General features: G+C 44.5%; 1 protein-coding gene across 1 annotated transcript in view; it reads left to right on the top strand.

Moving 5' to 3' along the window:
- Positions 1–7,195: 7,195 nt before the first annotated feature.
- The window catches only part of RASGEF1B (RasGEF domain family member 1B), a 332,669-nt gene continuing 317,773 nt past the window's right edge, over positions 7,196–22,091 (top strand). The window contains exon 1 of the mRNA XM_038400502.2: positions 7,196–7,656. Within this exon, the coding sequence (XP_038256430.1) occupies positions 7,588–7,656 (69 nt within the window). The 5' untranslated portion in view covers positions 7,196–7,587. The remainder of the gene's footprint in view (positions 7,657–22,091) is intronic.

The following is a 22,091-nucleotide window of genomic DNA, read 5'->3' as shown; positions in this document are numbered from 1 at the left end:
CCTTGACTCTTCCCCTTTTTCTATAGGATTGGCCTCTCTTCTCTTCTTCCTTACCCTTCCACCTTCAGCAACTACCTGCTGAGCCCCTTCTTCATTTTCCAACTCTGCAAACCTGTTCCTAAGCTCTATTTCTCCTTCACTAGCCCGTCTTTTCCTCTGCCTGATTCTTTTAGTCACATGCTTCTACTGACCACTTTCCTCACCCAGTCTCCCCTCAAAATTCCCCAGCCCTGCTTCCATCTGTAAGTCTGAGCTTTTCCCTTCAGATACCTCATATCTTTGCTCCGTCGTCTGCTCAAACCCCTTCCTAAACTCAACCAGACTTTCCACCTGCATCTCCAGACCTCGGATCTTTTCCTCCATCAGCTCTATCAGACGGCATTTCATGCAGAAAAAACTCTTACCAGGTCCCCACTCCAGGATCATGTACATACCACAGCTTCCACATCCAGTCATCCTCACAAAAGCTTATGCTCAAATAAATTTGTTAGTCTCTAAGGTGCTACAAGTACTCCTTTTCTTTTTGCGAATACAGACTAACACGGCTGCTACTCTGAAACAGATCAGCTTAGAATGCATTTTGCTTTTATTTCCTTTGAGCAAATTTGACTTGTTTTGTGCTTTGACTTATAATCACTTAAAATCTGTCTTTGTAGTTAATAAATGTGTGTGTTTGTTCTATGTGAAGCAGTGCTTTTGGTTTGAAGTGTGTCAGAGACGCCTTTTGGGCATACATATGTACAAGCCTGGTACATATCAATTTCTTTGTTAAACTGATGAACTCATATAAGCGTGCAGCATCCAGCAGGCATAACTGGACACTGCAAGACAGAGGTTCCTAGGGTTGTGTCTGGGACTGGAGATATTGGCTAGTGTCATTCAGTTGCACAATCCAAGCAGTGTCTGGCCAAAAGTGCTCACTCACGTAGCTGGAAGCAGCTTACATGCCAGAGGCTGTGCGTGAACAACCCAGGAGTGGGGGTTCTCACAGCAGAGCAGGGTAAGGCTGGCTCCCAGAGTCGAGGATTGAATCTAGCAGGTCACCGGTCCAGATAACACCGGGTAACTTCACAATGTTGCTTGAACTAGGGCAGCTAATCCTCTGCCTTAGCAGTAGCTCTGTACTAGAAAACAATTCTGATCTCTGGCCAGGTCACACTTTGGGGGTAAACTAGGGTTTATGCCCAGTATTTCCCAGGCTCAATGGTCTTTCTGAGGTCTTTTGTCTCATCCTCCTGGTGAGGCTGTAGGGGAATCTAGTCCAACCCTCTCCCCTGGGTTCCAGAGCAGTGACCCTGTAGCCAGTGGTTAAGGTCTGTCTGGTCAGACATCTTGTTTAGTTCCTGGGCTTCTTCCTACAATGCATTCAACTTGTCCGGGGGCTCATATTAGAGTAGAAGTCAGCCCTTGTCTCAGCCCTTAAGGTAACAAATGAAAACAATCTAAACGATTGGAAATAGAGTGGCTTCAGTGGTCTGTCCAATTGCCATGTGCTCAGACTCCAGTGAAGGTGGCTTGGGTCTATGTGGTGCTCCTGTCTGGGACCCTGGGAACGGAGCTGCTCCCTTAAGGCTCTTTCTCTTTCTCCAAGCCTGGCATGCCTCACAGGTGCTGTGGGATGGGGCTGCTTGCCTGGTGTGGGGTTTGTACACCCTGTCACATAGCTGCAAACTGTAAGTGTATAAGCTCTAGTAGTTGCTTTTAGTCAGCTCTGATTTCTGTGGTGAGGATGATAAGCCACTAAGAACAGCACCCACTGGGGAATTGGGTGGTCAGTAGGGCTTCTCAGTAAAGTGTCAGTCACCACCGGGAACTTGCCTGGTTAATATTCTGCATTGGGTTGCCACCCATTCAGTTTTCATCTGGACAGTCCTGGTTTCGGCTTATGTGTCCAGGTGCTATTTGACAGGTGCCTGATTTTTTGATCCGGGGTGGGACTCTGGGGGAAGAGGCAGAGAAGGGGGAAGGGTTTTGGGGGTCCAGTTACCAGCTGTTAGAAAGGTGACAACCCTAATTCTGCAGGAGGTTTAAATCCCATCAAACTTCTTAATGTTATAATGACCCTAATCTTTTTCCTTGGCAAAACCAAATTATTTATAAACCCATTCAGCTTCTTTCCCCATTGAAAACACTAGGGCCTGATTCAACTGCCTCTGAGGGAATCTTTCCTTTGACTTCAGAAAGAGATGGATCTGCCCCTTAATTAGTTGACCTGTGTTCTGCTGCTCTTGTTGCATTTCTCGTTCCACTTGGGCTGTTCTCTGGATGTGTGAAACCGAAAGCTTGTTGAGGGACTAGCTTTAGCATTTCAAAATGAGCTGGCTTCTGACACCTTGTCATATGGTGATGATAAAGAATCACAGCGAGAGTCACTTTCTTCTAATGCTGAGCAAGGAACTTTACTAGAGTCAAGGAAAACATTAGAAGGTTGACCATTTTGCTATTTAAATTCTGTGAGCTAGGCTGTGCCATTTAGGTGCAGCTTGTAATGTGGGAGAATGCAGAGCCACACTATCCCTAGAGAGTTCCAGAAGCTCTGGGAAGGAATTATTTTGTCCCATGATGCGCTCCAGCCTGTATGTGGGTCCTGCTTTGCAAGCTGGTGCAGCAGGGCCGGGCCATCACCCAGCACCTTTATGCTCCCCTGAGCACAGGGACCGAAATTCTACCTAGCATTTATGTAAGTTCGACAAGGAAGGAAACTCTTTTTAATACCCCCACATAGGGTGACCATATTTTCCCAAAGGGAAAATGGGCTGGCCTAAGCCCTCCCCCGCCCCCCACGTGGGGCTGGCCCAAGCCTCCTTGTTTCCAGCTGGGCTGTGCTGAGGTCCCCCTCCCCACTGGGGCCTGGGGCTTGCCATTTACAGAAGGTGAAATCTCAGATATTTTCCTAATATCTAAACTAAATCTCCCTTGATGCAAACTAAGCCAATTACTACTTGTCCTCCCCTTGGTGGATGTGGAGAACAATTGATCACTGTCCTAACATTTGAAGACTGTTACCATGCCCCGCCTCAGTCTTCTCTTCTGTAGACTAAAGGTGCCCAGTTTTTTCAGCCTCTTATCACTTTTGCTGCTCTCTTCTGGATTCTGTCCACCATAAAGTTTGGGGTTCAAAACTAGGCTTCAATACAGGACTTCAGTGGAATTACAGTAGGGAAGTATCTAATCTAGTGTTTGGAGCATGGAATTAGGAAACCAGGATCCTGGATTTTGTTCTCAACTCTCTGATGGACTTTGTAACTTTGGAAAAGTCATCTATCCTTGATGTTTCAGCTTACTCACTCACCTGTGAAGTGGATATAATAGTACTACTTCAAAGGGATATTTTGAGGTTTAATGTTAATTTGGTTTAAGCCATGTTTGTAGATCCAATTTTTACCCTGAATAATTTATAAAACATTGCTTCCCCAAGGGGGCACTGGATGCAAGACACTAACTGAGACTCATAAAGTCCAAGGTCAGAAGGGACTACTGTGATTATCTAGTTTGACCTCATGTATAACACAGGGCGTAGAACTTCCCCCAGATATCAGTTTGGGGAGGGTAAGGAATGTGTGCAAACAGGAAGGCCTACATTGTTCAGGGGTCTATTACTCAAACAACTTTAAATTTGGCCCATGAGCCCCAGATTCTCATGCGGCACAGCTGTTTTCAAAATCGTATCTGCCTGTGGAACTGTCATACTGAATGAGGCCCATGGTCCATCTGATCCTGTGTCTTGTCTCTGATGGTCACGGTACCGGGTAGCTTCACTAGGTGTAACCATCTTCTCCCAGATTGGGGAGTGATAAAATAACATGCTCATCTATAGCAGAAGATTCTTCCTACCCTCAGGCAGTATGTCTGGCTTATGTCTTCAAGCATGAGGGTTTGCATCCTTTATAAATGTTTATCCTATCTAAGACAACTGCAGACAGTCTGTCATTTATCTTGTCTTGAATTTTTGTATCCAGCCAAGCTCTTTGCCTCCCTATGCTTTGTAGCAGGGATTTCCACAGGTATAATTAGACACTGTTTAAAAAAAAAGTCACTTTTTATCAGTTTTAAATGAATTGCCTTTGAGTTGTATAGGGCATCCCCTTGTTCTTTTATTCTGAAAAAGCATACATAGAAGCACCTGACTGACCTTCTCTGTACCATTTATTATTTGATGCCTCTCTATCATGTTGCCTCTTTTTCTCTCCTGTCTTTTCCTTATCTCTTTAATCTCTCCTTCTATTGAAGTCTTTCCATGCCTGTACTTTCCAGGCCTTCTGTTTCTGCTGTACTCTTTTGAAATGAGGTGAGCAGAACTGAACATAGTATTGGAGGGGAGATGGTACCATTGATTTATATAGTAGCACTCTAACATTTTCAATGTTACATTCTCTTCCTTAACACCACCCATATTTTGTTTTCCCTCTTCATTCACTGCTGGATTTTAAGCTGGATTTTAAGCATAAGTTTTTCATTGAGCTGTTCACAATGATGCCTAGGTCTCTTTGCCAAGTAGTTATTAATTTAAACCCATCAATGTGTCAAGATAAATCCAATTTTCCTTCCACAGGTGTATAGAGTGGATTAATTATTATTATTAATTAGTTATATAACATTCTACAGATATTAAGTATTATAAACTTAGGGGATATTAAGAGAGGATTTTTATTTATAATTTTAAATGGCTTTATTGATAGTACGGTTGTTTGCATAGACACTGATTTGAATATGTCCAATATTTGCAATGTATGCCATTTCCTGCTGGAGTTCGAAGAACTGCAGTGTTCACTGTCACTATTATCAAAACGAATAGGCATAAAGTGAAACTTTATTCTTGATTTAATTGCAAAACAAATTTGCATTGGGCAGAAAAACTATTCTGTTTACATATAAAGCGATTTTATTAACGTTATTATTTTATTATTTATTATTTTATTGACTCTTCCCTCATCCCTCCTCCTTTTAATCCACTTGAGGTTCATGACAATAGCACAATACTTCATTTTGTGTGGTGACATTATCTTCAGCAGTAAAAGCAGATTAGATAATCCAGCCAAGCTGGGAGACTGCATGAAAATACAGATTCAATTAGAAGATTGATAGGGAGGAGGGAGCTATAATTGCTGTGATACAAAGCTTCTGAATATCCACAAGACTGGGACTTGTGCAATGGTACCTAATACACCATTTCAGCCATTACTCTGGGAGTCTAAACTGATTTTTCTATGGGGACAGCTTTGAAAAGACTCTTGGACCATTATAGGTTTTATTGGGATACTGTGAAACTTTTTTAAAGGTGTGGGACCAGCAGGTGTAAATTGATGTAACTTCATTGATAACAATGCACCTTGGCCAGTATGGGCAGAAAACGTTTTTGATGCCCTCCTCACCAAAAAACTAAATCTCACAGGTGGCCAATCAGTGGAGTGCAAAAAAAACCCATTGCAATCAGTGAAGTTAAAACAGCTGACCAATCAGAGTGGCACCCCTGGAAAAAGGTGCCCAGGCCAACAATCCTGTTTGCCTGTCCCTTCAACCTGCCCTGAAGAGGGAGAAGCAAAGTTACTTATAAAATTCTGGGTGCCCTGGACATTATTTTATTCATTCACATCTGTTATTGGGTTAGGTCAGTCTGCATCGGTCTGGGTCTCTTTGGCAGAGCGTTGGTATATTTTCAGTTTGAGGACAGAGTATATTGCATTTTGTTAAGGATTTATTTCTTAAAAAGCAATGTTTGTCTATTCTAATCCTACCTGGGTTATCTTTGACATTTGCATCTATCAGAATTTAAATACCTCCAAAATGCACTAATTTGGTAACTGCTGACATGTGCCAAGATGTATAATATTAGGGAAAGGACTTTAAACATTTTCAACAGTAAATGGAACCATAACTACAGTCCAGTTATTACAACTGGATGTGTGCAGAAAGAGCCTTGAAATCAGTGTGTGGGGGGGGGGGGGTGCAAGAGTCCACCTGGATCCAATTGCAAGATCATGGCCTTAGCTGTCTGCTAGTAACAGAGTTTATCAGATGTCTCATGCACAATGAATGCTACTGTTTCCTTAAGGCGAGTAGTGCAGTGAACTATCTTGACCAATCAGAGGAATTCCATCAATATTCAGCTTGGGGGGAATCTTAGTCTGAGAGAGGTGCATGCCCAATTCATAGTAATTTTAATACCTTTAGGCAGCTTTGAAAATCTTAGCCATGCAACTGGTACCTCACTACTTATGAAACTACTATTTTGTTTATTTGTGTTGTGGTAGTTCCTAGGAGCCCTAGTCATGGAGCAGGACCCCATTGTGGTAGGCGCTGTACAAACCGAACAAAAATCTTTCCTACTCTATTAAAAAAATCTGGCATTACTATTTTGAAATACTAAGTTAATTGCAAACTTCTTATTCTGGTGTGTGAGTGTTTGTTGTTAGCATAATAACTATTCAGCACCTGCTGAAATTGGTGGAAGCTTTGTCATTGACTTCAGTGGAAGTAAGATCGGGCCCTCTTGGGTTGAGCCATTTGGTGCATCAAAAACAGTGAACGTATGGAAAATCTGATACAAGTGAACTGTTAGCTGTAACTTTATATGGCATGTAAGTTTCTCTGGAAAGAGAAGGCTTGTAGGATAATTTGTAATCTAATAGCCTCTCTAAAATAAAAGCAGGCATTGTTATAACTGCTGATGCTGCTGTGGGGTCAGGGTGATTGTGCAAGGCTGGGAAGCTTTCGTTTCATTAGTGGGACACTCGTTGAATTCAGTGTACTTATGCACATTCAGACCTGGGTTGTCCAAGCTGATCAGAAGCTTCCTGGTCTATTGCAGGAATTCTGTTAAATTCAGAGATGCTCTCTGCAACACCCGAGCCCCACCCTTTCAGAAACACTCCCTGGAGTAGCATGCAGCCCACTGGCACTGAGGGCAATCTGTTTCCCTAATCAGAGCCCCCCAAGCTGGTGACGCTGAGCTCAGCTTGGCCAGAGGCATTGTCCAGGGGATGCTCTATATGGAAGGTGGGCGGGTGGGGAGAAGAGGGAATGGGGATTTTATTCAAGGTCTGTGACAGAAAAAGGAAAATATGATGGAAATCCCCAGGTGTAGCAGGCGCAAGAATTTGTCCTAGCTGGGATGTTGTGCTTCTAGCTGTCTGTGTGCATGTGTCACTCTGAGCCAGGTAAATCCTCTGCCACAGGAGAACACAGGCTATTTCTCAGTGCCTTTCTCCAGCTGCCTGCCTGCACTTCGGCATCGTTGTCCCTCTTGTCACCCCCTTGGTGGGGCCCCTTTCCTTTACTATGGTAATGGTGACATTCAGCGGGAAAGGCTAGAAGCAAACATCAAAAAGCCCAGGCACGGTACTGTTTATTTATTCCATTTGTGTGTTTGTTTTTTACACCATCTAGGCTACAGCCTGGCAAATCTATACGGCACCTTCAAAATGCTAGACCAGGAAGATGCAAATAGGCAGCTTGGATAACACTTGAAAGAACGGCAAAGGCTTTGCTGTGAGGAAGAATTTCTCTGCTGAGCTCCTATTGCCAAAGGATATTTACCTGGCACCCTGACAAGATCTGTTAGAAAGACCCCTTCCTCCCTGCTTGTATATGGCAAAGTTTATTGCAGAGCTCCTGGGCTGCACGTTGCCAGACAAGGGCACCTCTCCCGTGTTTGAGGTAGGTGCTTGTGTGCGCAATGGTGCTGTTTGACCTCTTGCTCTGATTGTGTTTCTTTTGAGATGTCTCAAAGATGCTGCAGGTTTGAGCTTGGCTAATGTTCATTGCCCCCCTTTGAGATGAGGGGAGGGGGGCAGGAAACTGGTGTTTGCATTTGCCTTTCTGTGTTGGGGTAACCCTCAGTAGGGTAGCTTCCCAGCTGACTGATGAGTGTGTTAGCTGTCAAGGAGTTGCAGTTTGATTGCACGCTATTGCCATTTCCCACTTGCCCAAGAAATGACTGGTTTCTAAAATGAACATCCCTCCCCCTGCTTCTCTAGTTAGCTGTATCCCCTAACAAAAGGAGACCAAACAATTTTACTTGGTTGTGGTCTGGGAAGTGGCAACTACTTTGAAGTGAACCCATTTTCATTCTTGCAAGGAAAAATAACAATAATTAAAGGTCACAATAATCTGAACATGGAATGGAAAGAATGAGGTTCTGAACATGAAGCTTATCAATTTCAGCAGAACTGGACCATGAGAGAGATGCCTCTTCTGCACTCCCTACACAGCCAAACTCCCAGTGTTTTCAACCGCAGTTTTATCTAAAAAAGAAAAGGAGTACTTGTGGCACCTTAAAGAAAAGCAGTACTTGTGGCACCTTAGAGACTAACAAATTTATTAGAGCATAAGCCTTCGTGAGCTACAGTTCACTTCATCGGATGCATTACTTAGTTTTATCTAAGTAAGGCTTTGCTCTGCGAAGTAGGATTCTTATAAGGTAGGGCCCTGTCCAAAGCCCACTGTAGTCAATGGGACTCTCCAGTGACTTCAATGGGCCTTGGATCAGGCTCTTAATGAACAGTGCACAGGGCAGAAGTAACTGCAGGTGTCTCATGTACATGTGATTAGTTGGGAGATTTTTAACTGTTTACTTTTATAGGAGTGCTATATTTAACTTAAAGCAATCCTTCAGGTGTAGCTGTCCTCCGTCCCAGTACAGACATTGTTCCAGGGTTTTTTCCAAAAGGATCTCTTCCATTTATTATTTTCAAATCATTATGTAACAGCCATCAGGGTAAATTGGAACAGGCAGAGGTGTAAATAGGGCTTAGCAAATAATAATTCATTTGTTAAACTTAATCTCGCTCAGTTTACTGAATGCACCCAAGCAGACTTAAGGCAAAATACACTGAGAATCTTGCAATTATATATGAATTTATTAGCAGTCTTTCCCTCCGCACCCCCAAATATTTGATATATGGAATTCAAAATTTAAGCTGTGTTGGTATTACTGTACATAAATAGCACTTTCAGTCTGTTGATTGGATGACTGATGTAACCAACCATCACAGTGCAAATTTCAAATATGCAATCTGCAGTTCATCTTTAGTGGATATTCAAACACAAAACTAGCTCTTTGCAAGTATCCGTGCTAGTAGACTCAGCCACTTGAATGCTTGCAGAAAGGGAATGTGAAATAAGCAAGTCCAATCTGTTTTATTTTTTGAACTAGAACGAATGTTTACAGGAGAGAATTTCAACTGTTCACCCAGCCCTAGGTAACCGACTGTGCCGTGTAGTATAGGCACTGTCTTCGCTCAGGCAGAGTCTTAGAGCTTTATTTGTTAGGAACAATGTGGTGGTTTCTCTTCTAAGGGCTGCTGCAGCACTGGAAGCTGTGCTTGGGAATAGAATTCCCCCTCTGGGCAATGGCATCTTTGAGTGAGGACTTCAGGATTTGGCTCGTTACATTAACAAGTGTTAATTCAGCAAATAATTGTGCTCTGTACTTTCCACAAACTGTGTAATCACATGAGAGACTCTTATTCACTGAACGTCTAGGTGGGGTTACTGTGGGTCCAATCCTGAGAAATGCTCAGCATCCTCCGTAATGGAGTCAGAATTGTCTTCTCTGGCTCTCATTCTGCAAAGGGATCCTCTTAGGTGAACGTTTACACCCACATGGAGTTCCACTGAAGTCAACAGGATGCTGAATACGCATAAGGATCTGCCCAGGTGGATCTCATTGGATGGTTTAGGGTTTAGCCCAGGGCCTCTCTATGTCCATCAGCCCCAGTAAAGTATCCCTTTTATATTAACAACAAATTACAAATGAGTCCTGTTTTCCCTTCCATGAGGGGAAACTGCACTTTTCCCTCCCATTCACTTCATAGTGGATGCTGCAGATGCTCTGCATTTGTATGTGAGGATATGTGATTATCCTAGGCAAGATGAGAATCTGCCCCCAGCTGGTATTCATCCCCTGCCTTTGCACTTAGCACCCTTCTGCATCCAGACTGGTCACTGTGGGAATCCCTGATCCTAAGCAACTAAGACAAACAATGTGGAATTTTCAAAACTGCTCACTGCTAGCTTAACTTTTCTCCCATTGAAATCAATGGTAAAACTCCCACCCGTAGATTGTTGGGAGAAATTAACAGAGCCCAAGAAGCTGCCCTGACATTACAAGGCCCTGTAAACTCTGCAGTTAAAAAGTGCCATTAAAACACAGTCATAGCAGATGGGCTCCCAGCTGGAGCTAAAATTAGCCAGCTCCCCTGGAGAGGAGTCTGCTTCCTACAGCCTGGAGATTGTAACACCACGCAAATATCTTGAAGCATTTGGTGAGAGTTCTTTTTAGAAAAGCTTTCTTATTTCATTTAAGTTTTCATTTTGGTTTTATTTTTAAATAAGACATTTGCCTAATAGTAAAAAGAAAAGGAGTACTTGTGGCACCTTAGAAACTATGCCACAAGTACTCCTTTTCTTTTTGCGAATACAGACTAACACGGCTGCTACTCTGAAACTTGCCTAATAGTGTATTTTAAAATTGTAACATTTCTGTCCACATCATTGTTTGCTTTAAGTTTCTCAAAACGGTTGTGCCCTCTTCTGTCTGGCAAACATTTATTCTCCTAAAAAGAAAAGGAGTAGTTGTGGCACCTTAATTTGTTAGTCTCTAAGGTGCCACAAATACTCCTTTTCTTTTTGCGAATACAGACTAACATGGCTGCTACTCTGAAACCTGTCATTTATTCTCCTGTCTTTCTTCCATGTACAAAATGCTTCCCCCCTGCTCAGTCGATCTAGCATAACAATTATGGAGCTTTATGAATTAACATATTATTGCATGAAACAGCATACACTAGGTGCTTTGCAGAACTATGTTATCTATCCATCTTAGGTACATCTATAGCCCACCATTACCATAGTGTCTGAGTGCCTCACAATCTCAAGATATTTATTCTTGCAACGCTTCTGTGAACTAGGGAAGTACTGTTGTCCTCATTGCTGTTGTCCTCCTCGGGAGCTGAGGTTCAGATTAAGTGCCTTGCCAAAGGTTAAACAGGAATTCAGCAGCAGGAAGAGGTTTAATTCTGAGTCTGTTTCTATGCTTGGGGAATGGGTGGATGGGGGGGGACAAAAGTGACTTTAAGGCACCTTTGCATTCCCTGTATTCCAGACTCATGTTGGGGCCTGCCCATTTTGCTTTGTAAAGGTAATGTGTACTCGTATAATGTGTACTCTCCTTCCCAGGCCCCACTTGGGATCTGCTCCACCTTGGGAGCATTGTGTAAACCTAATACCTGTAGGCATTATTGTCCCTATTAGGAAAGTAAGGCAGAAAGGTTAAGTGACTCTGACCAAGTCTACAGAGGGAGTTAGTATCAGAGCTGGATGAGAATGCAAGAGTTCCTTGGTCTCAGTGTAGTGCTTAGTCCTCTAACCATGCTGCTTCCCATGCTGACCACCTTTGTAGCCTGAGGAAACACTGGCTGTTCAGCAGAATAGCTGGCTTAGCTGCAGGTAGTCAGCTGGGAAGGAGCTCGCAGTGTCCCTAGTACCACCAGCAGCAATGGATCCGGTATCTTTCAAAAATGAAGGAACCTGTGTGGTTTTATACACTCCAGAGACCACCCCTGGTCATGGGGAGGGTGAAGTCAGTGATAAACTTTCAGCTCTACTGGTCAATTTACATCTTCCAAAAGGGCTAGAAAGTTACTTTAATTGAAAATTGAGATTAGCCCTGATCATTCTGTCCCACTCAACTGGGCAATGGGGAACCTTTCGGGTGCAGGCTTCAAGAGCATCAAGCTCTGGCTGTGTGTGTGTGTGTATCTACATGTAAACCTCTGACTTTCTCACCTGCACTCTGCCCACTAATCCATCTTCCCTGAGGCATGTTCCAATACTCCAAATACCTGAGCACCTTCGAACAGCTGGCATAAAAAAAATCAACCTGCATCAAAACTTTTTCCTCCTTTCCACAAACGACATTTGCTGTCTTCCCCTGCCACAGTTTTTTCTGCTTGAGGCCAAGGGCAAGCAAGATCCAGTCCTGGGTCAATCACAGCCTTTCCAGACATTAAAATGTCATGACTAGAAAGGGCTGTTTCATATCACCATTTAGATGGGAGATTTCCAGCTTTCCAACAAGGCCCAGTATGTGCTTTTAGCCCTGGAAGAGCCCAAGAAAATGGATTTTAAAGCAATGCTGTTTTTAAGCCTAAAAAAGCTATTTTAGGTGGTTTTCCTGGCTTCCACTGAGCTCTGCATGCTGGGACACCAGGTAAATAAGGCATCTGGATCTACAGGTGAAGGAATAAAAAGAATGTAGTTTCAAAGTTAAAAAATGTAAAACTCTCTCTAAATCCGTGTTTCTCAACCTATTTGATACCAAGGACCAGCTTGCTGCCTTCCTAAACTGTCAGGGATGTCGGGGACCAGAGCTGGTCAATGGACCATCATTGAGAAACACCGCTCTACATCTCTTCTAAAGTAGCTATTCTGTAACCTGTCACATAGTGGAGAATACATGGTTTGTCATAAAGGCTTTACCAGCATGAGTTTGAGTGCCCTCTACTTACAAGTGGCAAAGCTGTGGGTTAAGTGTCTACCCCACACTCATCCTGATAAAAAGTTTCATACTGCATACATTTTCTTTCTCTCACTCATGTGCGTGCGTGCACAGTGAATAAAGTGTTTTATAAGGTTAACTTTGTGCACTTGCTATTCAAGTCATGTTAGTTTTGTCTTTTACCTATCATTGCTGCGTTTTGCAGCATCTGTTAGTTTATCTTAGAACCGTCCCTTGAGCTTAGTCTCAGGAACTGGAGAAAAAGACTGTGGATTGTCAATTCCTCTCTCTGCTTCTCACGGAGCTGAGGGTTCCAAAACTTTTGGTACTTGTTCTAATTGCTGTTGGATTTGGGAGCATTTTTACCCTGTGCTTTAAAAGGGATTCAAGGGCAGCCTAGGAACTGAGTGACAGTGTGAACAAGAGTCTCCCTGTGGGTGCAAATTTTAGAGCAATCATAGTTCCTGCCTGGTTTGGAAGCATGGTATGGAATGGTATCTTTCAAGGGAGTAAGCCACCCTATCTTATGAGGCATAAGAGGGAGCGTGGTCTTGTGGTTACAGCAGAGCAATAAAGGGGGTGTGGGGGAAGGAGGGGCAGTGAGATCAGAAAACCTGGTTCTGACACCGGTTTGAATGTCTTTGGGTCACTCTTCATGTCTCTGAGCCTCAGTTCTTCCCATCCCTATTACGTGGCTATTAAAATTTACTCCACAGGAGTGATCTAAGGATGTATCAATTAGGGCCATGTCCTGTGTCACACTTGTAGGTATGCAATTGATTTCAGTGGGATCCTTGCAGGGGAAAGATGCTGAATTTTCTGCTCCCCATGCTAACTCCATCTGCTTACGTTTTCCCCCTGGGGTAACATCTATATGATGAGCTTCTCCTGTTGGTGTAGGTACTCCAGCTCCCCGAGAGGCAGTAGCTATGTTGACAGGAGAAGCCTTCCCATTGACATAGGGCTGTATACACCAGGAGCTGGGTCGGTATATCTGTGTCAGTGGCTGTGGCTTATGTAGTTTGTAGTGTACACCAGGGATCGGTTACAGTTCCCTTTGTGGTTCCCCCTTCTTTAACTGGGAATTAACCTTCTATACCACCAGTAAATTTCTATCCTGGTCCAGCTGTGCTGTTCAGTGAGTAAGGAGTTGGAACCAAAGCCCCACCTACTCCCTGCCCACCTTTGAGTCACTGTTCCTCCCCTGCTTCCTCCTTCTTCCTGGAGAGTAGCTACTTCTTGCTGACCTGTACTAGCAGTAGATCACATCTCCCTTGTGCTCACTTAGTGAGTAGGGATCGTAAAGCCAAAGTCCCTCCTGTTCTGCACCCCTCCCTGCCCACCTGCTTTAGGAAGAAGTGGGTGAATAACCTCGCTTACTCCTATGTGCTTGGACCCAGGATTCAGGTGGCCTGAGTAAGGATGCACAGGAGGTTCTTACTCCCTCTTATGGGTGTCCAAGTCAGAATCTAGCCCTAAGTAAGGTACTAGTTACAATGACTAATGGAGGACAGAACGTCATCCTCTATATGTACAAAGCCAAAAAAATACCAAATAAAATAATAGAACAGCAATGATGCTTTTTAGTGGTGCAGGTTCAGGACCCTGAAGTCACGGGGAGCAGGCTCAGGTGCAAGGCCTTTATATGCATGTTCTGATGTTCAAGACCATGATGAACAAAAGCTTTTCAGGCCTCCTTACGTTACGGTTGGTCCAAATCTTTCTCCACTTTTTTTCCCAAGTGTTGATAGTCAAGTAATGACCCCTTTTTCTTACCCTTATTAGGAAGTCCGACCACAGCAGTGCAGCCTAGTCAGTGTGGCTGACTATAGATTATTGAATAAGTTTCTTGGGGGAGGGGGAATGATGGAAGTCCCATTGGTTGAATCGTTTCCATCTGGATTTAAGAGCATACCATACAGGACGGTCTTGTCCTGGCAGGGGTCTGGAGTAGATGACCTAATAGGTCTTTTCTATCCTTAAGTCTATAGGCCAGACTCCAGCAGCCTTGTTCTTACCATGTTGTACCTTGTTCCCCAAGCTGTCCCTCTTGAAATGGATGGGACTTCTCTGGGAGTAAGGGACTACTTGCTGCAAGCCAGACTGTCAGGATCTGGCCCTGCGATTCTTTAGGATGCGACAGCCGTGAATGCCTTCATGTCTTGCACTGGGAATATGGTAGCCAGTGGCTACACTTCCAAGAGGAGGGAGCACGGCCAGTAATCTGGCCAGTGATGCAGTGCAAGGTATACTACTCCCTGTTGAAAAGGATTGTCAGATTGGGCTCCACCCCACCCAGCCAGGGAGCTCTGACCGGGACCATTGTGGGGCCACACCACCACCTTACTATGGGATGTGCCTTTAAGGTGCTGTCAAGCATGTAGGAGATGGGGGATGGGGTTTGTTTGGAGTGTCACACACTGTTTTATGCTTAGAAATTTTTCACCATTTAAACAAACCGCTCCAACCTTCAAAATGAATCCATTTTTTCCAATTAATCAGGGTCCTATTTTTCCAGCCTTGAATAATTATTAGGGCTTATTTTTTTCTATTGCTTTCAAGCAAGCGTACAACAAAATTAATCACAATTTTCAGAGCCTGCTTTCTACCCTGTAGGTTCAAAGAGAAGAAACCCTCCAAGATAATGTATGTGGTAGGAACAATATAGTCAGTGACAAATTGAATGGAATTAAAAGTTATGGTATGATTGTGAGCAAGCTTTGATAGTAACATACCTTTTGGTTGCAGCACCTTGGAGCTCTGCAAAAGCTTCTTCATGCTAATTTAACTAATTTATATTTTTGAATACAATTATTTTCATGCCTTTCCATGCACCTTCTCTTCAGCTGAGTGTTGGACTAGGGCATAATTCCTGCATGGGTGCAAAGTGGAATACAGCGAGAGAGACCGTTTGTTACCCCTCTAAGTCATAGCGAGCCTAGTGCTTAAGTGTCACGCAGGCACCTCCCCACTTGGGGCAACTCATGCTGCTGGCATAGTTGGCCAGTGCTCTCCAGGCCTTCAGCCAAATGATCGGTTGATGCACAGAGGTACTGGAGAAAGCCTCACCCTGCTTATTCCCCTTTAGCATGCCCATAGAGGAGTAGCCGTCACTTAACCCCGACTGATCACTTCAATTTCTTGTTGGTCTTTACCTGAACTATATCCAAAGATTTTAGAGAACTGCTGCTAAAATGCAAGTCTCTCTTCTAACAGGCTGCAAGTTAATGTCTTGCTGAGGGAGGCGAGGTGATATTTTTCCTCAGGGGCCTTTGGATGACTAAGGCCCTGATTCTGCAAAGAGCTCCAAGCAGGCTCAGGAGTCTGCCCTTGCAGAGCTCACTACAGCTGTGTGGCCCAAGTTCTCCCCTCATAACTATCTTTCTAGAGGTATGTGCCTTCCCCAACAGGCTCTAAAACCCAAACACACTGTGCTGTCCAACTGCACCCCCTTCCTGAGCAGAAGTGCCAAGAAGCCTTGTTTGGTTTTCACATTCCCTCCGGGTGCAGTTTCCTTTCTCCATGTCTGTGGTGTTTTGTGGGAGAGTCCTTGTGCCCATCAGTGCATGCTGTCAGGCCCCAAAGCGTCTGTTAGTGTCGTGGTAGTGTAAGCCACACACCTTCTCGGTGTGGTGTTCTGTCCCATCTAATGGCACTGAGACCACTTAGAGAGCAATTAATGAGTCGGCTCTACAGCCTTCGCTAACAGCTAGTTGGCTTTTAGCTCATTCTGTAGAGGCTCATGCACTAAGCTCCAGAGGTCCCTAGTTCAATGTCAATGACCGGGGTCTGTCGGCATTACACAAAGACTTGATAGGAACTAGGGAGTGACCATTATTTGAACTCAACCCTCCTTCCCCCGCCATTGCTAGCGGGGCCCTCTGGGATCCTTTGAAACAGCCATTTAAATGGACACCCCATGGAAACTGGATCAATGAGACTGGAGCTGACCTTTATATGCACCCTTGCAAAGAAATGTATCTACTTGGATCCTTGACAAAGTCGCAAAAGGCCTGAGTTGCACTGTCATTGATGATAGAGAGAATTGAAGTTTCTCTTCCCGCATGTGAACTCTGGAATGGGTTGAAAATGTCTAAATTTAGATTTTCTGCCAAAAAAAATAAACAAAATTTATATTGGGGGGGAAAAAAACAGAGCTCTTCCTTAATCAGAGCCCAGTGGGGCCTCAGAGCAGGGCAATCCCAGGCAGCCACTTTAGAGGGCAGAACATTTTAAAAAATGGCCTGGTCACCATTGAGATGTCTTTCAAACACCTTATTACATAAATAATTCTTCTAACACTTTTTCATGCTCAAATATAACCAAGAGCAGTAAATGAATTCTCACTCCCTCCCCCAGCCCTGTGACAAGCTCGATCACTATGTGCCCTTGCCTGCTGGAGGAGCCAACTCACAGGGAAGTGAAATGACTTTTTCAAGATCCCACAGCAAGTTGCTGATGGTCAGGAATAGAACCCAGGAGTCCTGACTCCTGTGCCCCAGTTTTGTAGAAACTCTGGTACTAGCAGGCCGAGCGAGAACACAAGGAAAAGGGATAGTGCTAATGTACTGGTTTGCAATGTACTCTTGGAGATGCACAGCTGCTGTCTGTAGGTGTGATCTGCCTCTGGCATCCCTGCATGGGGAAGATGGGAGAGACTGGTTTCATCAGGAACTGGCTGGAGCCAAGTGGATGAGTTTGCAATGAGTGTAGCAAGCCTGCTTGAGCAGGACATAGCATGCAGGGTTGTGGGGGGAGGCAGGCCAGTGGCAGACAAAGGTATGTGTGACTTCCTGTGTCTGTCAAATTTGGCTGGAAAACTTACATGAACAAGCTTCTGGTGAAACTTCTTGCTCCTGTACTGTCTACAAACACCATTGCGACACATTGTCTGATAAGAGCAGGAGGCCTGGGCAGAACCTAGAAGTTTAGGGGGGCAAAAAAAGTAATTCACGTCCATTATTCTAATCTTTTTTTTTTATTCTTCAAGGAATGTGAGGGCTGGGTTTGGTTCCAGTTCTGAATGATGTTTTGGCACAAGGGTGGAAGGGACAGTTCATGTATTGTCCAAACAAAGTTTGTTTGCCTTTGGTTTATAGCTACGTTTGTTTGTTTGTTTGTTGGTAAAGGCAATATGTACTTTCCATTAACCATGGTTTGGTGGTGTTGCTACCTCTTGTGATTTTTTTTTTTATCATAAGCGTCTTGATCTTTGGTGGGTTTTTTTTTTCTTAAAACCCCAGCTTCTACAGTCCTGTGATTATCTGAGAATCTAAGATTTCATTTAAAAACACCAAAAAGTCAGCTTCTCTTCTCCTGGTTGCAGGGAAGAATGTGAAAATATAAACCCTAATAGTTCAGAAGGCAAATAACCCAAAGTTGTTGTTTTTTAAAAACCTCAAGATTTCTAAGCCAATTTGGTGATTTTGGGGGGTCGGGGTCTGACTTTAACATTTGGGGTTGGCCATGCTGTTTTGGTGTGCAGAATCTTTGCTGCGAATAACAAGCAGGCTGCTCTTGCTTTTAATAAGTCAGTCATGTAACAACAGTTATAGCTTATTGACACTATCTTTCTTCCATAACCTGAAGCTAAAGGCCTCTGAGGAAATCTGCCTAATTAAAACTAAGGATAACATTACACCACTCGGAAGCCCTTAATTAATGTTGTCTGAATCATTTGAGATCTAATGAAAGGGTTATTAATCCTGGTGTGTGTGTTTGTGTATATATATCCTGCCACTTGCGCCTCTTGCATATTTTGTTGTGCATGACCCTGTTCCCACATATGTGAGTGGCAAAATTCCCATCGACTTCCGTGGGAGCAAGATGAGGTTCTTCAAACTATAGCTTTCTGACAACTGAGCAGTGGCATTTCCTGCTTGCTTTGGAACTGACAGGATGCCCTTGGGTTCATGCCCTTGGGCAAATTGAACCTTATAAGAAGCTGATTTTTTTTTTAAAGGCATAATTTATTTTATTAAATGTACTGATTTATTTGTGATGATTTTAAAGATGGGCCTAAAACACCATTCCCCCCACCTCCCCATGCCCCTCAGAGCCAGTATTTCCTGCACATGAATTGCAGTTTTAGTACAACTCCAGTGGTTAGGATACTAGCCTGGGACTTGTGAGACTTGGATTCAGTTCCCTGCTTCACCACAGGCTTCCTGTGTGACCTGGGGCAAACCACTTAGCCTCTCTGACTCGGTTCCCTGTCTGTAAATAAAGGATACTAATTACTGCTTTGTCACAGGGGTGTTTTAAAGATAAGCATATTGCAGGCTGTGAGGTGCATGGATACGGTAGTGGTGGCAGGGGCAGGCAAACTTTTTGGCCTGAGGGCCGCATCAGGTTTCGGAAATTGTATGGAGGGTTGGTTAGGGGAGGCTGTGCCTCCGCAAACAGCCAGGCGTGGCCCATCCCCCGCCCCCTATCGACCCCCCCCGGCTTCTTCCCCTCTGGCGGCCCCCCCCAAGGATTCCTGCCCCATCCAACCCCCGCTCCCTGCCTCCTTACTGTGCTGCCAGGAGCACCGGTGGCTGGCGGTGCTACAGCCGCGCCGTCCAGAGCACCAGGACAGGCAGCCATGCTGCCCGGCTGGAGCCAGCCACGCTGCACAGAGCACTGGGTCAGGCCGGACTCTGCAATTGCGCTGCCGCAGGAGCTCGCAGCTCCCCCGCCTAGAGCATGACGCTGGTGGCACAGTGAGCTGAGACTGCGCGGGAGGGCGAACAGCGGAGGAGGGGCTGGGGACGAGCCTCCTGGGCCAGGAGCTCAGGGGCCGGGCAGGAGGGTCCTGTGGGCTGGATGTGGCCCACAGGCCGTAGTTTGCCCACCTCTGGGCTAGGAGTACCTATGATTCACAACCTATTACTATAATGGGCTAGAGCAAAACCCCCATCCAAATACTCCTGAAGCTGGAGAAAGTTCAGATCTGGATTCAGATTTAAACTCTATGACTTGGGCCCATCTCTCTACTGATGACTCCTTCTTCTAAAAATTATCCCACTGTTCCAAATTTAATATTGGTTCCAAGGGGTTGTTCCTATCCCTATTGGAAACTTCCTTAAGGCTGAGGCCTCGTCTACATTTAAAATCTAGGTCAATCTAGGGCTGTGAAAAATTCATGCTCCTCAGATATGTACTTAAGTCGACCGAAGCCCCAGTATAGATGCCACTAGCCAACACCTCTCAGGGTGGGTTTATGACGGTGATAGGAATGGAAGGGGTTTCTCCAGGAGCAAGTGTCACTACAATGCTACAGTGGCATAGCTACAGCACTGCAGCTGTGTTCCCTGGAGTGGAGACATACCCTAAGCATGCATGAGTTACTGCAGCTCTGCTGTGTCTGCAGCAAAAGGAGGTTTGGTGTGTGCTGCTGAACAATTGTTCTCTTTATATACCGTGAAGCATGTTTTGCATTGAAAGTTGGACCCTTTCCCTTCCTGTGCTTTCTTAACGGTGCCTTTTGTAGGCGGAGTACAAGGTGCTTGAGAGGATTGTTTGCTGGTGGTCTTAAGTTGCGGCTTAGTGCTGTAAATTCCCGGGAGAAGATGTGGTGTAGAAATGCTCCTTTTCTCTCATTCTAGTGGGCTGCAGTACAAATAAGAGGATTTAAATAACAAGCACCAGAGCGGGTTACGTCAGTCAGAGGGAAATCCAAAGGACAAGATGGTCACAGACCCTTAGGAAGTTGTACAAGGGAGGTGGGAGGTATTTGGGGACTGCTCCTTTGAGGTCAGATCCTCAGCTGGTGTAAAATATGATAGCTCTATCTACTTCAATGGGACTGCAACTATGCATACCATTTGACGCCCGTTGGTACATGACAACTTAAAGGGGTGAGGAGGAGGCAAGAACCATGGCAACCTCAGCTGCAGCCTGCGGTGTGGGCAGGCTGTCCCAGATATACACTTGGCTGGGTGATCTCTCCCTGACCTACCCAGGGTGTGGGTTATGCAAACCAGGAGAGCTCATCCAAGCATCAGAGTAACAGTGCACCTCACTGGGGGTGGAACGTAGAATCCCTGGTTCTAAAAGCTGGCACCACTCTTGCTTGAAGTAAAGGACCACATCTGATATCTTGGAGGCTACAGCAGAGTCTTAAATCTCTAAGTGATGTTGCCACAAGAGGGGGACAGAGCCACAGTGTGTCAGCATGGGTTACAGCTGTATGTCACAGGGGTTTTGGCCCTAAATCTAGAGATGGGGTAGAATTGCTACTGCCTGTGCACATGGAGGCAAAGACAGAGCTCTTCATTTCTAACACGCACTACTCTAAAACACTTTCCTTCAGAAATGGTGTTTTCTTTGCTGACTACGCTGATAAATTGTACAATGTAGGGCGAGTGCGAAGTGAAAATGGAACTCTGACGTTTACAAACAGATTATGGGGCAGAGTGGTGTGTGTGTGTGTGGACTTAAATTTCATTTCCCTGCACTAGCTTCAGTGAATCTTGGCTTGTTTGGGTTTTAAATGATTGCCCAGGAAAGCAGACATTCAGCCAACAAAAGCTGAACCACTTTCTTGTGTCCTGCTTTAAAAATTGATACTGGAATTTTTATTTATTTTTTTTACAAATGCTATAAAATTCTAAGGCCCTATTCTATGTAGGTGGTTTTAGCATGTCTACTGTCATGAATATTAGCACCTTAAAGGCAGAGGTAATAAAGATTTCCCTCTCCACACTGATGAAAATGCTTTTAATTCTATTACTGATTTTTGTGCGTCACATCATTAGGAGTTGAGGTGTCTTTTATAAGGGCTGGATCCTGCAAAGTGCTAAGCATGCTGGACAGATCTAGGCAGGCACTTAAGCACATGCTGAACTTTAAGCATACTCTATTTTCTCAACATAAAAAGAGGGAGGAGAGCTGAGACATTGCAACATTCAGGCTTATTCTTTCCTTCCCAGAAACTGTCCTCTCTCATCAAGCACTTCCTGAAAGCAGAGTGAAGATAGTACTAGTGCCCAGCCAGTTATTCTGCATTTTGTATTTGGCCATTTAACTGTTGAGACCCCACTAGATATGCCCTCTCCATTACTACCTTATACATAAGCATACCATTGTAGTAGAATGCCCCGTATTGGTTTCCAGGCATAACACTACTGAAGTCAATGGGACTGCTACTATGCTTAAAGTTCAACATGTGCAAACTTGCTTGGCTGGGTGAAGCCATGATGCTCCACACAGTGTAGGCTCAGTCCCAAACTTTTCAAGGTCTGATCCAAAGTCCACTGAAATCAATTGAAGGGCTCCCATTGACTTCACTGAATTTTGGATTGAGCCCATATTAAATTGTTCAATAAGGCAGTTCCTTTCTTTGTAAACACACATAATCACAACCAACTGCTTTAGTGTTTGATAGAAGAATACCAGTATTTTCTGCCTTAGAACACGGGTGCTTTTGTAACCCACACACCTCCTGGATGTGGTGTTCTGTCCCATCTAGTGGCACCGAGACCACTTAAAGAGAGAGATAAAATGAGTCTGGCTGCTGGCTAAGGCTGTAGAGCAGTTGGCTTTTAGATTTTAGCTCATGTAGTAGAGGCTCATGCACTAAGCTCCAGAGGTGCCAGATTTGATCCCG

The sequence above is a fragment of the Dermochelys coriacea genome, chromosome 4 (genome assembly GCF_009764565.3).
Source record: "Dermochelys coriacea isolate rDerCor1 chromosome 4, rDerCor1.pri.v4, whole genome shotgun sequence".
NCBI classification, from domain to species: domain Eukaryota; kingdom Metazoa; phylum Chordata; order Testudines; family Dermochelyidae; genus Dermochelys; species Dermochelys coriacea.
The sequence above is the reverse complement of the archived record's forward strand: the minus strand, read 5'-3'. Positions and strand labels throughout refer to the sequence as shown.